Below are 18,744 nucleotides of genomic sequence, written 5' to 3'. Positions count from 1 at the left end.
TTGGAATCTGAGGCATCAAGTTGATTGACAGACGTACAGCCAGCCTTTGAGAAATGCTATAAATTTGTACGGGAACAGCTTTTGAGTTTTACTGGAAGTGTTATAAAGCTGTGTAATTAAAACCAGCAATTTGAGAGGCTTAAGTGTTCCCTTTAATGTAGGGAATGGGGATTTAAACTGATACAGGATCAAAAAAAAAAGGAATAAGTGTAAATAGATTGCCCTTTACTCATCGTGTGCCAGAGCAATCTCTGGATTTATTTGTATAGTGTGATCATTCTCAGCTTTGATATAGATGCAAAGTTTAGAGGTAAATGGACTTAAGTTTATAAAATGCAACTCATGTATTATGCAAATAAGAGACCTTGTATAAAATGCAACCTCAACAATATGCAAAACAGGCTTATTGACAGGTCAGCCTCCAATACCTTTCCAGAAGAAGAATGTAAATCATGCAAGCAGTGAACTGCGGCAGATACGTTGGTTTGCATATGGCTTTTCCTAAAATATTATTTTGTTATATCTTTAAAATATATTTCTAACATAATTTTTATTGGATCTTAAACAGTTTTTCAACACTTTTACCCAATATTTCAATCTTTGTTCTTCTTATAAGCTTTTTCAGTCAAGACAATTTCACTATATGCAGCTTGAGTAGTCTCTATTGTGGTCATTATTGTGTGAGTGGACATCACACACTGATGACAAAAGGGCCACAAACAACAGACTAAGGGTGAAATGCTTACTTAGGAATCATAGGATTCATCCAGGCTGGTTTTCCTAAAAGAAAAGCTAATGTAACGGAAAGAAATCCAGCAGGAGAACTGTGTAATATAGCCAAAAATTGTTCAAAGACATCCCTCCCCCAATTTAGCACTGACCTTATAAATAAGCTAATGAACTTATAAATGCAAATACAAGCCCTCAATATTCGGTCACAAACCCCTAGCCTGAATAAGTAATATAAACAATGACTAGGTACACGTTTTGGGTCTAAGACCCTTTCTCAAAATAGAAAGACGTGCCTGTGAAATGATCACTGTGGGTAGCAAGAATTATATGGATAATTCTGCATTATTTTGTTATATTTCGATGTTACTATACTTGAAACCTAAATAGTAAACTAGAAACTAGTAAAGTAGTTTTATTTTTACCTTTAAAGCAAATCTGTCACCAGGAATGTAATTTTTAGCTGGTGACAGGTTCCAATAGTCCATGCTATGCTAATATTAAAAATGCCTTTGCCAGCATTATGAATAATTTCAGTAATTATTTAAGTTTAATTCACATTACCTGGCTCTCTGTCAGCAGCATGTGGTGAGTCTTGGGGTGGGGCATCTGCTGTCCATGTGTGCCTGTGTCAGTCTTCTCTCCTGAACACTCATCAATCTCTCCCTCCTTCCCCACTTCTTGTCGAGTCTATTGAGCAGGCAGGGAAGGGAGGGGGATTGTATGGAGTAGAGCAAGAATGCAGGAGGAGACACACGCGACCGGATTTTGGCGCATCGGCACCGGCATGCAGCGGTTAGAAGAAGGTGAACTCTGGCGGACCTCAGTGGGGGAAGCGACACATGCAGGAAATTGGACGGACGATCTTAGTGAATCGCGGCAGCTCCAAATCCTCGTTGGACAACACACAGCGGGGATGGCAACAGGACGGGTAAGTAAATGTGCCCCATAGGCTTCAGCTGCCCCTCCCCCAGGACTCACCACACACTGCTGGCAGGGAGCCATGCAATGTGAACAAAACTTAAATAAACTACTTAAAATCATTCAGAATTTTTTAAATTGGCATAGCATAGGCCAGTGATGGCGAACCTTTTGGAGACAGAGTGCCCAGGCTACAACCAAAACCCACTTATATGTTGCAAAGTGCCAGCATGACAATTTAAGAAGTAACTTATTGATCCTTGCTGTATGACAGGTTTTAATCGTATTGGCGTCCTGAGTTCACCAATAGAAAGATGATGGCGAAATTTGGATTGTAGCTTTCCTCCAGGGTCCCTTGAAGAGAAAGAATCAGGGGACCCAGAGCAGGAGCTCCAATGACAATCCATCTCTATCCACACCTTCTTTCTCCTTCTGTAGTCCTGGCAGACAAGGATGTCACTTTAAAATAGCACTGAGCTTGGCACTGACCATGGTCCTGGGCTGTATTGTATCACAGGAGAAAGCCTTGAGTCCTAGCTGGCAAACTCTGTGTTGGGGTGAAGGCCTGGGTGACCACAGAAAGGGCTCTGAGTGCCACCTCTGGCACCTGTGCCATAGGTTCGCCACCACTGGCATAGGCTATTGGAACCTATTACCAGCTAAAAATGACATTCCTGGTGAGAGGTTTGCTTTCAATGCATCATAAAGAGATTAGACTGAGGGTGGATTTTAGCTGGTCAGGACTGGAATAAATTGCACATAAGAATAAATAGAAAATCTTCTGAGACACACTTCTATAACAAGTGCTCTTTAATAGAAAACACAGGTTATTAGATTTTCTTAGAACACTTTTTTTGTGTTAACTGGTTTTAAAAGACTAAAAGTGGACAGTAAACAATTAGCATAAACAGATACATTTCTCATACGTAAAGCCCGGGAAGAGAGTTCTGGTGCATATCGCATGCAATATAGTCATTATACCAAAGAGACCAACGTCATTGCTCACAGGCTGAATCATTATTACATTAAAGGAGCAGGAGTTGGTAAATGGACACAGAGATCAAGTGAGAGCTAAATCTTCTTAGAATAAAAGATTTGATAAATGTTTCTACCCTGCATTTTGTTTCACACATAATGCTGATTATTGTAAACTGGCACAAATCCTAACCACAAGGTGAATCCACAGCATATTAGTTATTGCTGTGGTCTCTGTCCTTTCTCACTTTAAAGTTCCAGCCTGACCAGTCATTTTCAATAGGTCTCAATAGGTTGCAGTCAGATTCCCTGTGAAATTTCCACTGCAGTCATTTTTAAAGGGAACCTGTCACCACATTTCTTTTTACAAATAAAGCTAGTGACAGGTTCCTATAGAACATTATTAACTAACTGACAGCATTCTTTTCACTAAAAATTGGTTTCCTTCACATCTGCATAAAATCAGCTTAGTAATCTTGCCTTCCATAAAGCCAGATCAAGTGCAAGTCAAGGGGGAGTGGCCTCCTATGGCTGAATCTAGCAGCTCCTCCCAATGCCTTCTCAGCAATAGCAATTAATGTCATGTGACCAGGATGATACAGTTTGCCTCTATGGAGGAGTAGAAGTCTATAGAGGTTGCTGTGATTTCATGTCATCAGATACATACATGAGGTAGTTTGCAAATGTTTGGAAGAAAAAGGACCTTAGATGATGTCATCCTGGCCACATGACATTAATTGCTGATGTTGAAAAGTCATGAGGAGTAGTAGCTGGATTCAACCCGAGGGGGTCACCTCACTAGATCTGGCTATATGGAAGCCATGATTACAAAGTTGATTTTATGGGGATTAGAGGGAAACAATTTTTAGCTAAAAGAAGGGTATTAGTTTGTTAATAGGGCTCTATGGGAATCTGTCACTAGCTGTAGTTGTGAAAAATGTGGCGACAGGTTCCCTTTAACCCATGTGTTTGATATTGGAGTAGCAAATCACAAACATAATGATTGATAAGGATAACATAGGGATTGTCTGCCCGATAGGAGTGGTGGTCATACATGCCATGCAGCTGCAGCCTAAATATTGATGTTGGGGGCTGGAGCCCCAGCCTCATTTATAACTATTATAGATCATAGCCACAAATAAGGGTTTTTTCCAAAAAGTGTAGGCTAACATTGTGTCCGTGGTGTTCTCCATATACCTACAATCTCACGTTTTATTAAAGATTTAAATAAAAGCTGATATTTTTAAATTGAACACTTTTTCACCATTTTTATTACATATCATTATGTACTTTTTTCCATTAGCATATTGCATGTTGTTGATCTTATTTGTAGACAAAACCTCCTTATATTATGGCCTTGGGTATGACATCCTTGCTGTGTTTTGATTTCGCTATAGTGTGGCTCACCGGTGCCATCATCTGGTTAGTTTAAGTAAAAGTAAAAGGCTGTTTGTTTTTTCATTTCTATTTTTCACTCCCCACAATCAAAAACCTATAACTTTTTTTTTTTACGTATAGAGCTCTGTCATGGCTTGTTTTCTGCGTAACAAATCGCACTTCATAGTGACAGTATTTATTCTTCCATGCTATGTATTGGAAAGGGGAAAAGAATTCCAAATGCAGTGAAATTGGTGAAAAAACGCATTTGCCCGTTTTCTTGTGGGCTTGGATTTTATGGCTTTCACTGTGCGCGCCAAATGACATGTCTACTTTATTCTTTGGGTCGGTGGGATCACGGTAATGTTTTCATAAATTTACAAAACCTCCTGTACAAAATTTTTTTTTTAGATTTTGCCATCTTCTGGCGCTAATAACTTTTTCATACTTGGTGTACGGAGCGGTGGGTTCTGTAATTTTTTGTGACTTTTGGGGAGCGACGATCTCCAACAAGATGGCAATGCCCATGCGCTGATTGTAAACCAAGCACACTTACATGCAGGCGTGTGCCCCCTCTGGCAGGATCTGCTCTTCTTTTAGCTTCTCATGCCCTTGTCTTTTACAGAAAAAAGGCTTTAAAAATTATGCAGATGAGTCTGAAGGACTATGTACTCCATAGATGTTAATGGAGCCTGAAACCCCTTAGGCTAATTTGCATAATTTTTAAAGCCTTTTTCTTAAATATCAAGGGCATAAGAACATAAACGAGGATAAGATCACAACAGAGGGGGCACACACCTGCATCTAAGTGTGCTTGGTTTGGGTAGCTTCCCGCAAAGGGGAAAGGATAGAGAGAAAAGCAAATAAAGAACCTCTTTTAAATATATACGTAGTATATATAGTGTGAATTCCTGAAAAGCGACGACCACAGTATCCACTTATATAATGGGTCAAATCAGCTTTGTTCTCCATGCAGAAAAGCATGTCAGTAATTGAAGTTGGACAAAAGTGACTGTTGTGCGCAGGGACACAAACCTTTTCCCCCTTCTAATAAAGTCGAACATTTTCCAGAGTGTCTTAGCATGCTGATGCATTAAGATTTCTCTTTACCAAAGCTTAGAGTCCTAGACCCATAAACTCATTACACTGTTTCTCCCTCAATTATTTTGGAATAATGCAATCAAACAGCTGATGAACTAATATTCACCAATCACAGACTCATCCATCAGACTGCCAGATAGATAAGTAGAATTCATAACTCTACACATTCATGGCTCCAGAGTCCAGTGACGGCATTCCAGTAGAATGATTTATATATGTGTCCTCCATTTACAACCATGTCCTCCATCCCCCTCCCCCCCAACCCCCCTAACAACACTGCCTCCCCAGAGCAGAAATCCACTATTGTCTCACACATCCACTTCTCCATAGTCCAGGGGTAGGATAGTACGTTGGACCACTGCATCCGGAGCACTCCTCAACCCCAATTTATACCCTTTTACACTTATGGAAATGGTGTGGCCAAATGAAACACTTCAATTCAAGGAATAAGCGGTGAGCCCCAATACGTTTGTATTATATAGAGTTTCACATAGTTTATTTAACCCCTTATCACCGACACTAGTTTTCAGCTCAATGGACCAGACTCGATTTTTCAAATCTGACATGTCTCACGATAATTGGTTATAACTTCGGAACGCTTTAACATATCCTGGTGATTTTGAGAAAGTTTTCTCGTGATACATTGTACTTCATGTTAGTTATAAAATTTAAGTGATAAGTTTTGCGATTCGTTCTGAAAAAAAGTTAAAATTTTGCTAAAATTTTTAAAAATTCTTCATTTTCCAAGTTTGAAATGTTCTGCTTTCCAGACAGGAAGTAAAACTACCTAAAAAGCTTGATCATTAACATTTACGGAATGTCTGCTTTATGTTGAGATGATATTTTATGCATCCTCTCACTTTTCTAGGATGTTATGAGGCGCAGAACTTTAGGTGCGATTTTTCTCATTTTCATGAAAATTGCCAAAATTCACATTTTGAGGGACAACTCAGATTCCAAGTGACTTTGAAAGGCCTAAATAATAGTAACACCCCATAAATTACCCCACTATAGAAACTTCACCCCTCAACGTATGTAAAACAACTTCTATTAAGTCCATTAACCCTTTAAGTGTTTCACATGGTTTAAAACAATATGGACCTGCGATTTAGAAACTATGGAATTTTTTTGGAAAATACATTCATTTAGGCCAAACTGACAGTTTCAGAATAAATTAAATGATGAAACGCACTGCAATGCTTGATGCCCAATTCCTCCCGAGTTTACTGATACCCCATATGTGGTGGTAAACTGCTGTACGGGCGCACGGCCGAGTATAGAATGAAAGCAGCGCCATTCACAGCAGATTTGTATTGTCACATTGTACAACCTATACATTTTTATTTTTTTTGGTAATGCGAACATATGAGGCTTATTTTTTACAGGATGAGATACAATGTATAGATAATTCATTTTGGGGGTCCATAGCTTATTCATAAGATTTTATTAACTATTTCAAGGGGGACAAACAAAATCATCAATTTTTATTTTGGATTTTTAGCATTTTTTTTCCTCCGCTCATCGTAACATAAAAATAATATTTTATCTTTATTCTCTGGTTCACTACGATTGTGGTGATACCTCATTTATATAGTTTTTCTTATCTTTGCTCAATTTTCCTGGGCAAAACCAATATTGGAGAATATTGCATTGTTTTTACTATTGACAACTTTTCAGGGCCATAACTTCTGTATTTTTCTGTTGTCAGACCTGGTTGAGGGCTTATTTTTTGCGAAAAGAGTTGTTCTTTTCAGTTGTATCATATTAGGGAACGTAACTTTTTTTGATCACTTTTTAGAACATTTTTTGTGATGGTGTTTGATGAAAAATTGTATATTACGGGAAGTTTTTAGAGTTTTTTTTTACGCTGTTCACCGAGCGGGTTCAATATTGATTTAGATTTATTGTACAGATTGATGCAGACGCGGTGATACCAAATATGTACATGTTTTTGTGTTTTATATACTTTATTTGCATTTCATGTGTAACTGGGGAGATTATGGGACTTTTATTTTATTTATTTAATTATATAATAAAATGATTTCATCTTTTATTTTTTTTTTTTACTTTTTTACATTTTCTACTTCTTGGCTTGAACAAGCCTTTACACTGCAATACACTTGTATTGCAGTGTATAGTGAAAGTAACTGAGCATGCTGCGCAGTTACTTACAGCCGGGTCCTGCCAGGAAGGCAGAACCCGGCGGGTAGAGGAGCCGGAAGCCCCGGGTCACTCGTCGCAACCCGGGGCTGCGGCAGGAGGGATCGGATCCCCCGGTAAGCACACCGGGGCGGGGGGTCCGATCCACGGGGGACACACTTGCACGCAGCGGTCATGCTTGATCTGAGTTTTTCCGATCCTGGGTGTTAGTGCCGGGTCTAGGCTGTAAGATCACAGCCCGACACTGACACCAACGAGACCCGGTGTCCCGAAATCTTCTTCTGACGCGCCGCCGTAGAAAGGCGTACGTGTCAGAAGTACCCTTAATGACCGCCGTAAAAAGCCGATACGGCGGTCATTAAGGGGTTAATATTAATAAAAAACCTATATTTTGGTACCAGTTAATCTACCTAGGGCAGTGGTGGCGAACCTATGGCACGGGTGCCAGAGGCGGCACTCTGAGTCCTCTCTGAGGGCACCCAGGCCATCACCACAGAATGAGTTCAACAGACAGGGCTCAAAGAATGCTGGCCCAACAATTCTTCCTGTATGTAGGAACCCTGGAGAAAAGCTGCAATAGTCCAAATTTGCCCTCCTCATTTCATCTGTGTTGGTTTCCTCAGCAATAAATTACTGACTTAATTGCTGTGCTGGCACTTTGCCATAAATACGTGGCGTTTGGTTGAAGTTTGGGCACTCATGATCTAAAAGGTTTGCCATCACTGACCTAGGGTTTCTTATAACTATTTGTAGGACTTGAGTAAACCCTGGCCCATCCCAATATATCCGGTGGCTGGTGGGGCAATTCTATGTCAGGCATAACCTGGAGCAGCTATAACTAGTGAACAGGCATGGGGTGGGAACGCCACTCGCTGACCTACTCCATCGTTGGGCACAGCCTTCACACTAACGTGGCATTGGGTAAGCTTATGGGGGAACATACTATTTCAGGGCATGTACATCAGAAAACTGGTATACAAGTTCTGATAAATCCCACCAAAGGACTCTATACTATCTGGTGCATCTATCAGGATTGTGAGTAGAAGTTGAAGTTAGCATGAAGTTGAAGTTGATCTTTTGTGGAATGGTGAAAAGAAAAAGAAGATTTTACACTCAAAGAAATTTGATGGCAACTATATGGTTTTTGGATGTATAACCAGTTTATATTATTCAAAAAATGGATTTTAGCAGTCACTGCCTTTTCAGTAAAGCAAAGAAAACAGATTTTTTGTTAAATTAATTTTTGAAAATTAATTGAAATTATTATGAGGCATGTGGTTATTTTTCCCACTTACCGTAATCTTGTGATTAAGAGTACTTACAGTATTAGTAGACATGTGGCCAACCAATTATGTTATTTTTGTAAGAACCACCAACCATCCACATTAAAATGGTAGATCATGAAAAATTTGGTTAAAAACAAGGTAAAATAAAAGGGATTATAAGATTGGTGGTCCATGCCAGATACCATATTACCTTTGGAGGGGAGTATGGCTGCAGGCATCCTCAGTCAGTGTCTGGTTGGAGTTTCTGCTCTTAGCCATATGATTTGCTTGACTATTGTTGGTTCAGGGGTATATTCACATGTGTAAAGTGTCCCTGTCCAATCCCTGAGCACAGAGGTGTAGCAACAGGGGGTGGTGGCGGGTCCACTCTAGAAGTCAGCCAGTGCTTACCCACAATCATGGTGCTGGGAGCCCTCCAGGCTCCAGCTAGAAATTTCAATTATTATTTTTCTTGTCTGCAGCAAGGGAGAAATAATAATTGTGTCCAATAGATGGCAACATCCTACTGTAAGCTGTTCCTACAGCACTGGCCCCCAACTGCTGGAAGACAGAGGATAAAGAAGGGGAGAATTTCTCTCCAAGCAGAAAAGATGGAATTAGTCTTACCGGTAATTCGGTTTCCACTAGTGACCATGACGGCCCCCACCTGGAGGTTGCTCCTTATATCCTGTAGGGACAGGAAGTCACAAAAGTTTAAAAGGCTCCTCCCTAGCACCCCACACCAGTGTCTACCAAAGTACCACCTGGAAGGATGTAAGTGCATACACCTTTGGACCTGTTACCAAGAAGGAAGGAAGGGAGGGAAATAATGGGGGGCCGTCATGGTCACTAGTGGAAACCGAATTACCGGTAAGACTAATTCCATCTTTTCCACCACGTTCCCATGACGGCCCCCACCTGGAGACTTACCAGATTACCCATTATTTGGGAGGGACCACTGCCTGGAGAATCTTTCTGCCAAACAACAGATCGCTCTGAGAGGCAATGTCCAGGCGGTAGTGCTTTGCGAATGTAGAGGAGCTTGACCACGTGGCTGCGCGGCAGATCTGGTCTAAGGATGCGCCTCTTTTTTCTGCCCATGAAGTTGCTATGGCTCTAGTAGAATGAGCTTTAATACTTTCTGGTAGGCTGATTTATAACAAAGTATGATGGTATATTTAATCCACCTGGCTAGTGTTGCTTTAGAGGCTTTACAGCCTTTGTTTTTACCCCCAAAATTTATTAACAGGTTAGAATCTTTCCTCCAACTTTGTGTAGCTTCTAGATACAGAAGATCTGTCCTCCTAACATCTAAGGTCTGCCATTTCTTTTCACCGTCTGTTTTAGGGTTAGGATAGAAAGAGGGAAGAATAATCTCTTGTTTGCGATGGAAGTTAGAGACCACTTTTGGGAGAAATAAGGGGTCTAGTTTAAGGACTATTTTATCCTCTAGGACTCTTAAGAAGGGATCTTTACATGAAAGGGCCTGAATTTCTCCTAATCTACGAGCTGTAGTGATGGCTATAAGAAAGGCTGTTTTTAGTGTAAGGTTTTTTATGTTTTTTGCCTCTAGGGGTTCAAAGGAAGGCCCTGTAAGATGGTCTAACACTAAGGAAAGATCCCAAGGAGGAGTTTGGTTTTTAATGTAAGGTCTAATACGGGAACACCCCTTGATAAATCTTTTGACCCACTGATGGTTGGCCAGGGGAAAATCAAGAAAAACACTAAGTGCAGAAATCTGGACCTTGAGTGTGCTCGGCCTAAGACCCAAGGAAAACCCTGACTGTAGGAAGTCTAACACTTGAGCTAGGTTTGGGGTTCCCAGAGAGGGAGGACGGTCTCCGCACCAGGAGCAGAATTTCTTCCAGATCTTTTGATAGATGGCATTTGTTACTGGTTTCCTGCTTGCTTTTATGGTGCTGATCACTTCACTAGAGAGTCCTCTGGCTGCTAAGAACGACCTCTCAGGATCCAGGCTGTCAGATTTAATTGTTTTAGGTTTTGATGATATAATAGCCCCTGTGTTAGAAGGTCCTGACGGTAGGGAAGATGATATGGATTGTCTATTGACAGTCTTTGAACAGCCGGGAACCAGCTTCTTTTCGGCCAAAATGGAGCAATGAGTATTAGAAAAATCTTTTCGGATTTTGGAATCAAAGATATAGGGGGAAAGGCATAGACTAGACCTGTTCCCCATGACTGGCTGAGAGCATCTAGGCCTGATGGAGAGCCCCTGGGATCCAGAGAGAAAAATAGGGTCGTCTTTTTGTTTTGGAAGGTGGCAAACAGATCCAGAGTTGGAGTTCCCCACAGGTGGCAAATCTCCAAAAAGGTTTCTGGATGTAGAGACCATTCGTTTGAGTCCAGTGTGACTCTGCTCAAAAAATCTGCTTCTGTATTCTCTATCCCTTTTAAGTGGATTGCTGAGAGGGAGAGGAGGTGAGATTCTGCCCATCTGAAAATTTGGCAACATAGATTCGTCAGGCTCTTTGATTTCGTTCCCCCTTGCCTGCGAAGGTAAGCGACCGTAGTCGTATTGTCGGAGAAGATTTTGATATGTTGACCTTCTATGGATTTGTGTGCAGCTTTTAGCGTTTCTAAGACCGCTTTCAGCTCTCTGAAGTTTGAGGACATGGATCGGGATAGATTGTCCCACTGTCCTTGAAGATGTAGGTCTGGGAGAACTGCCCCCCAACCTTGCAGGCTTGCGTCTGTCTGTATTGTGAGAACCGGGGAGGGATTCCACCAGACCCCCTTCTTTAAATTTTGGGGATTTTTCCACCAATTTAACGAGTGTTTTACTAGATAAGGGATTTTTACCTTGTGATCTAGATGTAGTGGATTTTTTGTCCCATATTCGGATCGTCCAGGCCTGCATGATTCTCGTATGACTTTGTGCCCAGGCCACGCACTGGATGCAGGAGGTCAGGAGTCCCAGTAGACTTAGAGCTGCTCGGATGCTGCAAAAGATTTTCTCCTGAAAGAGACTTACAGATTGTTTTAATTTTTTGCACTTCTCTTGTGGCAAGAAGGAACTCTGTTTCATTGAGTCCAGTACTACCCCTAGAAATATCTTTATTTTTTCTGGAGAGAAATTGGATTTCTCCTGGTTTATTACCCAGCCTAAATCCTGAAGGAGAAGTAGAGATGTCTGTAGGTGACTTTTTAATTCTACTTCTGTTCTGGCCACTAAGAGCAGGTCGTCTAAGTAGGGTACTATTACAATATTTTTCTTTCTCAAGTAGGCTACCACTTCTACCATTATCTTGGTGAATATGCGTGGAGCTGATGAAATTCCAAACGGTAGTGCCCTGAACTGGAAATGAAGGATTTTCCCCTGAGGGGATTGAACCGCAAACCTCAGATATTTCTGATGGTTTTGGAAAATTGGGACGTGATAGTACGCGTCTTTGAGATCCACTGTACATAGAAAATAATTTTGACCTATGAGAGGTACTGTAGATCTTATTGACTCCATCTTGAAATGTTTGGTTACAATAAATTTGTTCAATTTTTTTAGATTTATGATTAAACGGTACGTGCCGTTCGTTTTTTTTTTACTAAAAATAGAGGGGAGTAGAATCCTTTCCCTTCTTCTGACTTCTGTACTGGGACAATCACATTCATGTGACACAGCTGCTGAATGTTGGCCCATAACTGAAGATTTTGAGTCTTGGTAAATTTGGGAGAAATCTGGAAGTTTTGAGGGGGGGGATGGAGAAATTCTATCCTGTAACCTGATTTTATAATCTGCCGAATCCAAGGACTCGGGGAAACTTCCTCCCATTTTGTTACAAAATAAGAAAGCCTCCCCCCCACCTGTAAGTCATTGGGGCAGATTTATCAAGCATTCTGAAAGTCAGAATATTTCCAATTGTCCATGGCAACCAATCACAGCTCCCCTTTAAAATATTCATGAGCACTGGTGAAATGAAAGCTGAGCTGTGACTAGTTGCCATGGGCAACTGGAAATATTCTGACTTTCAGACTGCTTGATAAATCTGCCCCATTGTCTTTTTTGTCTTTGGTCAGGGTTAAAGAGGTACCCGCGACCTGCTCCGCCTTTTGCGTAGCTCCACCTGCCAGTCTTACCCTTTCCTCTATATTGGGTTTTATTTTCCCTAGAGGGGCGAAAGGAAAAAGAGGGTCTTTTGGGGGAAGGTTTGTTAACTGGAAACCCCTTTTTTCTGTCCGCAGCTTTTTCCAGGATAGAATCCAGTTCGCTGCCAAATACGAATTCTCCCTGAAATGGAATTCCACATAACATGGTCTTTGATTTAACATCACCGCCCCACTGTTTCACCCATAATGACCTACGGACTGAGTTAGTCAGGGCCGCTTCTTTAGCCGAGAATCTTAAGGCTTCAGCAGATGCATCGGCAAGGAATGCGGTAGCGGATTTTAAGAGGGGCATGGACTCTATGATGGATTCTCTAGGGGTTTTATTTATAAGGTGGTTTTCTAACTCTGAGAGCCACAAAAAGAGGGTTCTAGCTACAGAAGTGGACGCAATGTTTGTTTTTATGTTTAGGGAGGATGCTTCCCACGCTTTTTTCAAAAGGGCATCAGCCTTCCTATCTAAAGGGTCTTTAAGCTGTGCAATATCCTCAAAGGGAAGGTCAGTTTTTTTAACCACTTTGGTGACCTGAACATCTATTTTAGGTATAGAGTCCCATAAAGCATTGTCTTCAAACAGTAGTCTATTGCAAAATTCTTTAGAAACTGATATTCTCTTCTCTGGGGCTTTCCACTCCTCTAGGACTAGATCTTTTAATGTGTCTACCACTGGAAAGACTCGTTTCTTTTTATATTTTAATCCTCCGAAGAGTTCAGACTGAACCGAGGATGGTTCAACCACGTCCTCGATATATAGAGTATTTTTTAATGCTTTTAATAGATTATCCAGTTCCTCTGAGGAAAATAGATATTTTGCTTGATTTAGATCTCTAGGTTGAGTCTCTTCAAGGTCATCCTCCATTTTTTCACTAAAGGATCCTGAGGGAAAATCCGAATCCTCTTCAGAAGAGGATGTTTGGATATATTTAATTTTTTTCTTAGGGGGTTCAGGTAAGTGGGCCGCAATAGATGAGGATACTTCCTCTTTAATCACTGATCTTAATTCATCTATTAAAGAAGATCTTTCCTCTTTGAGGATTTTATTTAAGCAGTCTGGACATAAACTCTTTTTATAATCCTCTGCCACTTTTGCATTACACAGCCCACAACGTTTGGAAGGTTTTTTAACTGGTTTTTCCCTCTCTCTTGGCTCCTTTTCTCTGGGCTCTTTCTGATCCTTGCCCTGAGAAGGTACACATAATAACAGCCATTAATACATAGAAAAGCTGAAATGTGACAGAGAGGAAGCCCAGGGCTTGTACTTACAGGTACCAGGACCTGGAACACGTTAATCGCTTCATCTGCCATGTGGGAGATGGAGACGCTGGAGCCAACTTAGTGTTTGTCTGAGACCAACGCCATATGCCTGAGGCTTGGCGGTTTTATGTCTGGGCTCCTCCCCACCCCCTCTGGAGAGACCCGGAAGTGTTACCTGATTGGATGTCCGGACCGGAAGTTCCTCGTGATGCGCCAGAAATTTCGCGCCACAATGACTCGATGCCGGAACGTGCGACAGATTTTCCCCGAGGTAGGTCGCTTCCAGTTTTCCTCTTCCCCGGAGCGGAGGACCAACTTTTGGCCGCCGGCCCGGCAGGTAACTTTTCTGCCCCTGTACTCTATTTTCCTTTCCCCTTGCTGAACCCAGCATTAGCCGCGCGGGACCGTTGGATAGGTTCTAGCTGGGGAGAGTACAGGGGACGGGGGTGTTTTTAGGTCTTTTCCCAGCACTTAAGAAAGTGTGGGACTGGTTCCTGAGAACCTTACCATTTGTGTTCCTCAGATAGGAAACTCTTGCGACTTGTATCCCCTAGGGACAGGAAGACACTGGTGTGGGGTGCTAGGGAGGAGCCTTTTAAACTTTTGTGACTTCCTGTCCCTACAGGATATAAGGAGCAACCTCCAGGTGGGGGCCGTTATGGGAACGTGGTGGAAAAGAGGCTATAAGGCTGCTGTGTTCGAGAACACAGAACAGGTCTGTGTATGTTAAGGAACTTTGGAGGGGATGGGGGTCTAACCAGGACTGGGAATTAAAAGTGCCCACATGCAATAAGTGCAGTGTCCAGGATAGGGGTGGCTCCAAAGCTATGCTGGGTCCTCCAGGTATTGTTGAGGTGTCACCACGTGTTGCTACTCTCTGGAAAGGATGGTAAGGCACGATGGTGCCTGGTGTACCCAGAATAGCTTTGGGGCCAACCCTAACCCGAGCAATGCATTTTGGCATTGTGAACAGGATCCGGAACAGCAACAGCAGAGCAGGTCATCGCGGATCCAACCCTAGTGGATCAGGAAAGCCAGTGGAATCCATGGGAACGTCCCACATTGTATGTTGAGCGCATTGCAGCATAGGCAACTATAAGTATTCCCCATGTGGGGCCACAATAAAGTGACCATGCTATGGAATTTACCCTGTACTGATAGACAGAGACAGTGATATGTCGGCTAGTCATGGGTTCTCAAACACTTCAATACTGTGCGTATACGCACTAGCCTCTTTTGGCTGTCATGCACAGTGATGCTCCCTAGGATTCTGCGCATGTGCAGGTGGAGAACGCGCACCCGCTTTGACGCACACTGTGCATGGCAGCCAAGAGAGGCTAGTGCGCAGGCACAGGGATTCGGCTGGCTGGCTAGGTGACGTACCTGGAGAGGTGTGGTATTACTGAGGAGGTGAGGAGAATCTGCTTGACCTTTAGTATGACAGGTGCTGTCGGGAAAATTGCTTACTTAGCATCTTTCTGCCACAGAATATTGTGGGGACTCAATTTAAGTCTATGGGAGAACGCTTTGTCATTGTTTTTGTACTAAGATATAACCACTCCTCTATTGGTAGAAAGTCCCAGTCCTTAGTGTCTTTGCTGTAAGGGAACAGAGCTTGGAAGAGAAGATTGCCAGTCCACCTGAGCAGCCAGAAGAGGCTGAGACGGGGATACTCTGCAAAAGACCCTGGGCTACTAGCATGCGACAGCGTACCAGCCTTCTGAGAAACAGAGGAACAGCTAGCCCATGCTTTTCCTCAGCATAGAACCCTTCTGCCAGGGAGACATTTGACTTCTCAGGTTTCTCTCTAGCTGAATTTCTTCAGCGGTTGTATGCTGTGCACAGAACTGATAAAAAGGGAACCCGTCACCAGGGACCTCATTTTCACTAAAGACAAATTGCAGAAGCCCATTACAGCTGCATTGAAAATATGCCTTTCTGCCTTCTCTAAGCATTTGCATTACAATATAATTGTGAGTGTTTAGTCCCAGGGGTTGGCTTTGGTTTGGATGCATTTCAAAATACAACATGTGCCTTGTCTGTGCTGTGCACTCCTCAGCTCTCAGCCCCCACCTTTGTGCGCCTTCCCAGGAACAGAACTCACAGTGGTGTGAATGGACATCAGTGGGGGAGGGAGGGGTTGGACAGGAGCACAAACGTGGGGGCTGAGTGCTGAAGAGTGAGTGAGCACTACAGATAAGTCACGTGTTGTTTTTAGAAAAGCTTCCAAACCAAAGCCCAACCTCTGGCACTAAACCGAGGATTGTGTCATGAATCAAGGTAAGTTAGAACACACAATGATATTGTGAGGCAAATGCTTGAAGGAAACAGAAAGTCAGATTTGCAATGCAGACGTGATTGGCTTCTGCAACCTGTCTTTTGTGAAAATGAGATCCCTGGTGACAGGTTCCCTTTAAATGTATTATCATTCCATGTTATAGTAACCAGTGGAGGTCCCAGCAAAGCCCTGCTCTTGTGGCATAGACAATTATTCTTTGGAGAGGAAATAAATGTTTTCAGACAGAAAATCATTTGATCTACAAAGAACTTGAATATGTTACAGTTAGTAACATATTAGTGATAATTTTCCTAAAAGAATAAACCAGATTGCCCAAAATAATATCCTTGTCATATGAGCAGAGAACCCACAGACAAACCAGTTTTCTAAGGTCTGAATGCAAATGTATACAGCACTGACAAAGTGTTTGTACTAGAAACAACACAACCACTTTTAATATTAAAAATAAATATGTTTTAATTAACACGTCTTTCTAAACTCTTTTTTTTTCTTTTGTAATGTTATAACTTACATATCCAAAGTTGTTTGCACATTAACTTTGGGTGTGTTAAAGATTGTCACAGCTAATAGTTCTACTACAGTATTTCACATCCAAATTCTCTCACATAAACACTGTACATTTTTATATAAACTTTATAGAAATGTATAGAATGGTCATGTTGCTAATGTACTGTTGGAGCTCTTCCAGTTCCAGGGAATACATAGGTCTCCATCCTGCAACACAGAGTAGTAATGAGAGATACACAGATTCATCCCCAACAAGTTAGGTAATGGTTCCTCAATCAACCGTCGACAACAGTTTATCATCTGCTCACATGAAACACTGGGCTCCTTATACAGTCTGCTTAGCGATGCACTGTCTTTGCATGCTTGGGTTAGTTCTTGTTCTTCAATTTTCAACCTGATTAAATTAGAGAAAATATTTTAAAAATTAAGGTTTTATGTAGACCAATAATAGTAATAAACTTTATTATATATAGCGCCAAATTCTGTAGCGCTTTACAAGCCATTATTTTTACAAGATAAAAATAAGATGCAAGATAAAAATAAGAATATGCAAATCTAGCAAAGGGATCATACAAGAGGTTATTAATATGACCAATGTTCACTCACTAGACTGAAATGGCAAAAGGGGAAGGAGGGCCCTGCCCCCTGCCCGTGAGACTTCTTACTTTTTGATACCCCTATATTGTTCCTAAACTCCATAATGTAGTACTGAATTTGGACGTCAAAGTTCTGCTAAATATGTTGGCACTGTATAAATATTTATTATAATTATAATATACATTCCCCATATAATAAAGTGTTACATAAATAAGGCACCCTATTGGAAATTATAAGAGATATAGAGTCCTGAGCCCTCAATAATAAACTTTTATATAAATATAGTTCCCCCAATAAGCTCTTCCTCCTGGAATAAAATTAAAACACTGACATAAAATAATAAATTAACTCACATGTCAAATCTCTTTTGTATTACTCTTTCAGCCTCTAAATCCTTCTGTACAGGGGGCATGAGGCATAAGTAGAATCTTGTATAATAAGTATTGGTGTCTTGCAGAGACCAATAAGAGTACTTGAGCAGCTGGTTCGGCTGCATTGAGTATTATGATTGAAATTGCCAGGAGGTCCCATGAGGCAGGGGTCTTTGGAAGAATGCTCAGTTTGCTGCCACTAACAATGACCCTGCACATCAATGGTTGAATCAGGTCTGTGAATACAGGCTCAAGTACCCCATTTGTGAAAAAAATTGAGCTGGTCCAATTTTTCCAGAAATCACTTACTATATATACTCGTGTTTTTTCAAGTTTTTCAGCACAAACCTCACCTCAATCAATAAAAAAAAAAAAAATCAACTTACATACTCACCTTCCGGCGCCCTCAATGCTCGGGGCATCTCCTCTTTGGTCTTCTCTGTGATGCTCCAGTCCCTGCGGCTCCTCTTCTGTCTTCTGTAACAGCCGGCAGAGCCGCCCCCATGCGGTCTGCCGGAAGGCAGACACTATGATGCAACAGCTGATGATGTCATAGTAGACGCCGGCCGGCAAAGCACATGGCCATGTCTCTGCCAGCTGTTACAGAAGACAGAAGAGGACCCTAATTTTACCACCAAAAACTAGGAAAACCTATTTATTCGAGTATAAGCTGAGGGTGGGAAACGCATTGGTCACAGCCTCCCAGTATATAGCCAGCCATCCCCCAGTAGTGTGTAGCCAGCCATCCCCCAGTAGTGTGTAGCCAGCCATCCCCCAGTAGTGTGTAGCCAGCCATCCCCTAGTAGTGTGTAGCCAGCCATCCCCCAGTAGTGTGTAGCCAGCCATCCCCCAGTAGTGTGTAGCCAGCCATCCCCCAGTAGTGTGTAGCCAGCCATCCCCCAGTAGTGTGTAGCCAGCCATCCCCCAGTAGTATATAGCCAGCCATCCCCCAGTAGTATATAGCCAGCCATCCCCCAGTAGTATATAGCCAGCCATCCCCCAGTAGTATATAGCCAGCCATCCCCCAGTAGTATATATCCAGCCCACTGTAGTATATAGTCAGCCCCCA

The 18,744-nt window shown here is 42.0% G+C and overlaps 1 protein-coding gene across 6 annotated transcripts in view; it reads right to left on the bottom strand.

The window, feature by feature from the left end:
* Nucleotides 1–16,646: 16,646 nt before the first annotated feature.
* The window catches only part of TCAIM (T cell activation inhibitor, mitochondrial), a 41,442-nt gene continuing 39,344 nt past the window's right edge, over nucleotides 16,647–18,744 (bottom strand). For 5 of the 6 annotated variants that reach the window (XM_072153549.1, XM_072153547.1, XM_072153546.1 and 2 more), the window contains one exon: nucleotides 16,647–17,101. In XM_072153549.1, the coding sequence (XP_072009650.1) occupies nucleotides 16,855–17,101 (247 nt within the window). In that variant the 3' untranslated portion in view covers nucleotides 16,647–16,854. The remainder of the gene's footprint in view (nucleotides 17,102–18,744) is intronic. The other variant, XM_072153552.1, reaches the window with a different exon arrangement.

Source organism: Engystomops pustulosus, chromosome 5 (assembly GCF_040894005.1).
Source record: "Engystomops pustulosus chromosome 5, aEngPut4.maternal, whole genome shotgun sequence".
NCBI lineage: Eukaryota > Metazoa > Chordata > Amphibia > Anura > Leptodactylidae > Engystomops > Engystomops pustulosus.
Note: the sequence above shows the minus strand (reverse complement) of the source record. Positions and strands in the feature narration are given on the sequence as shown.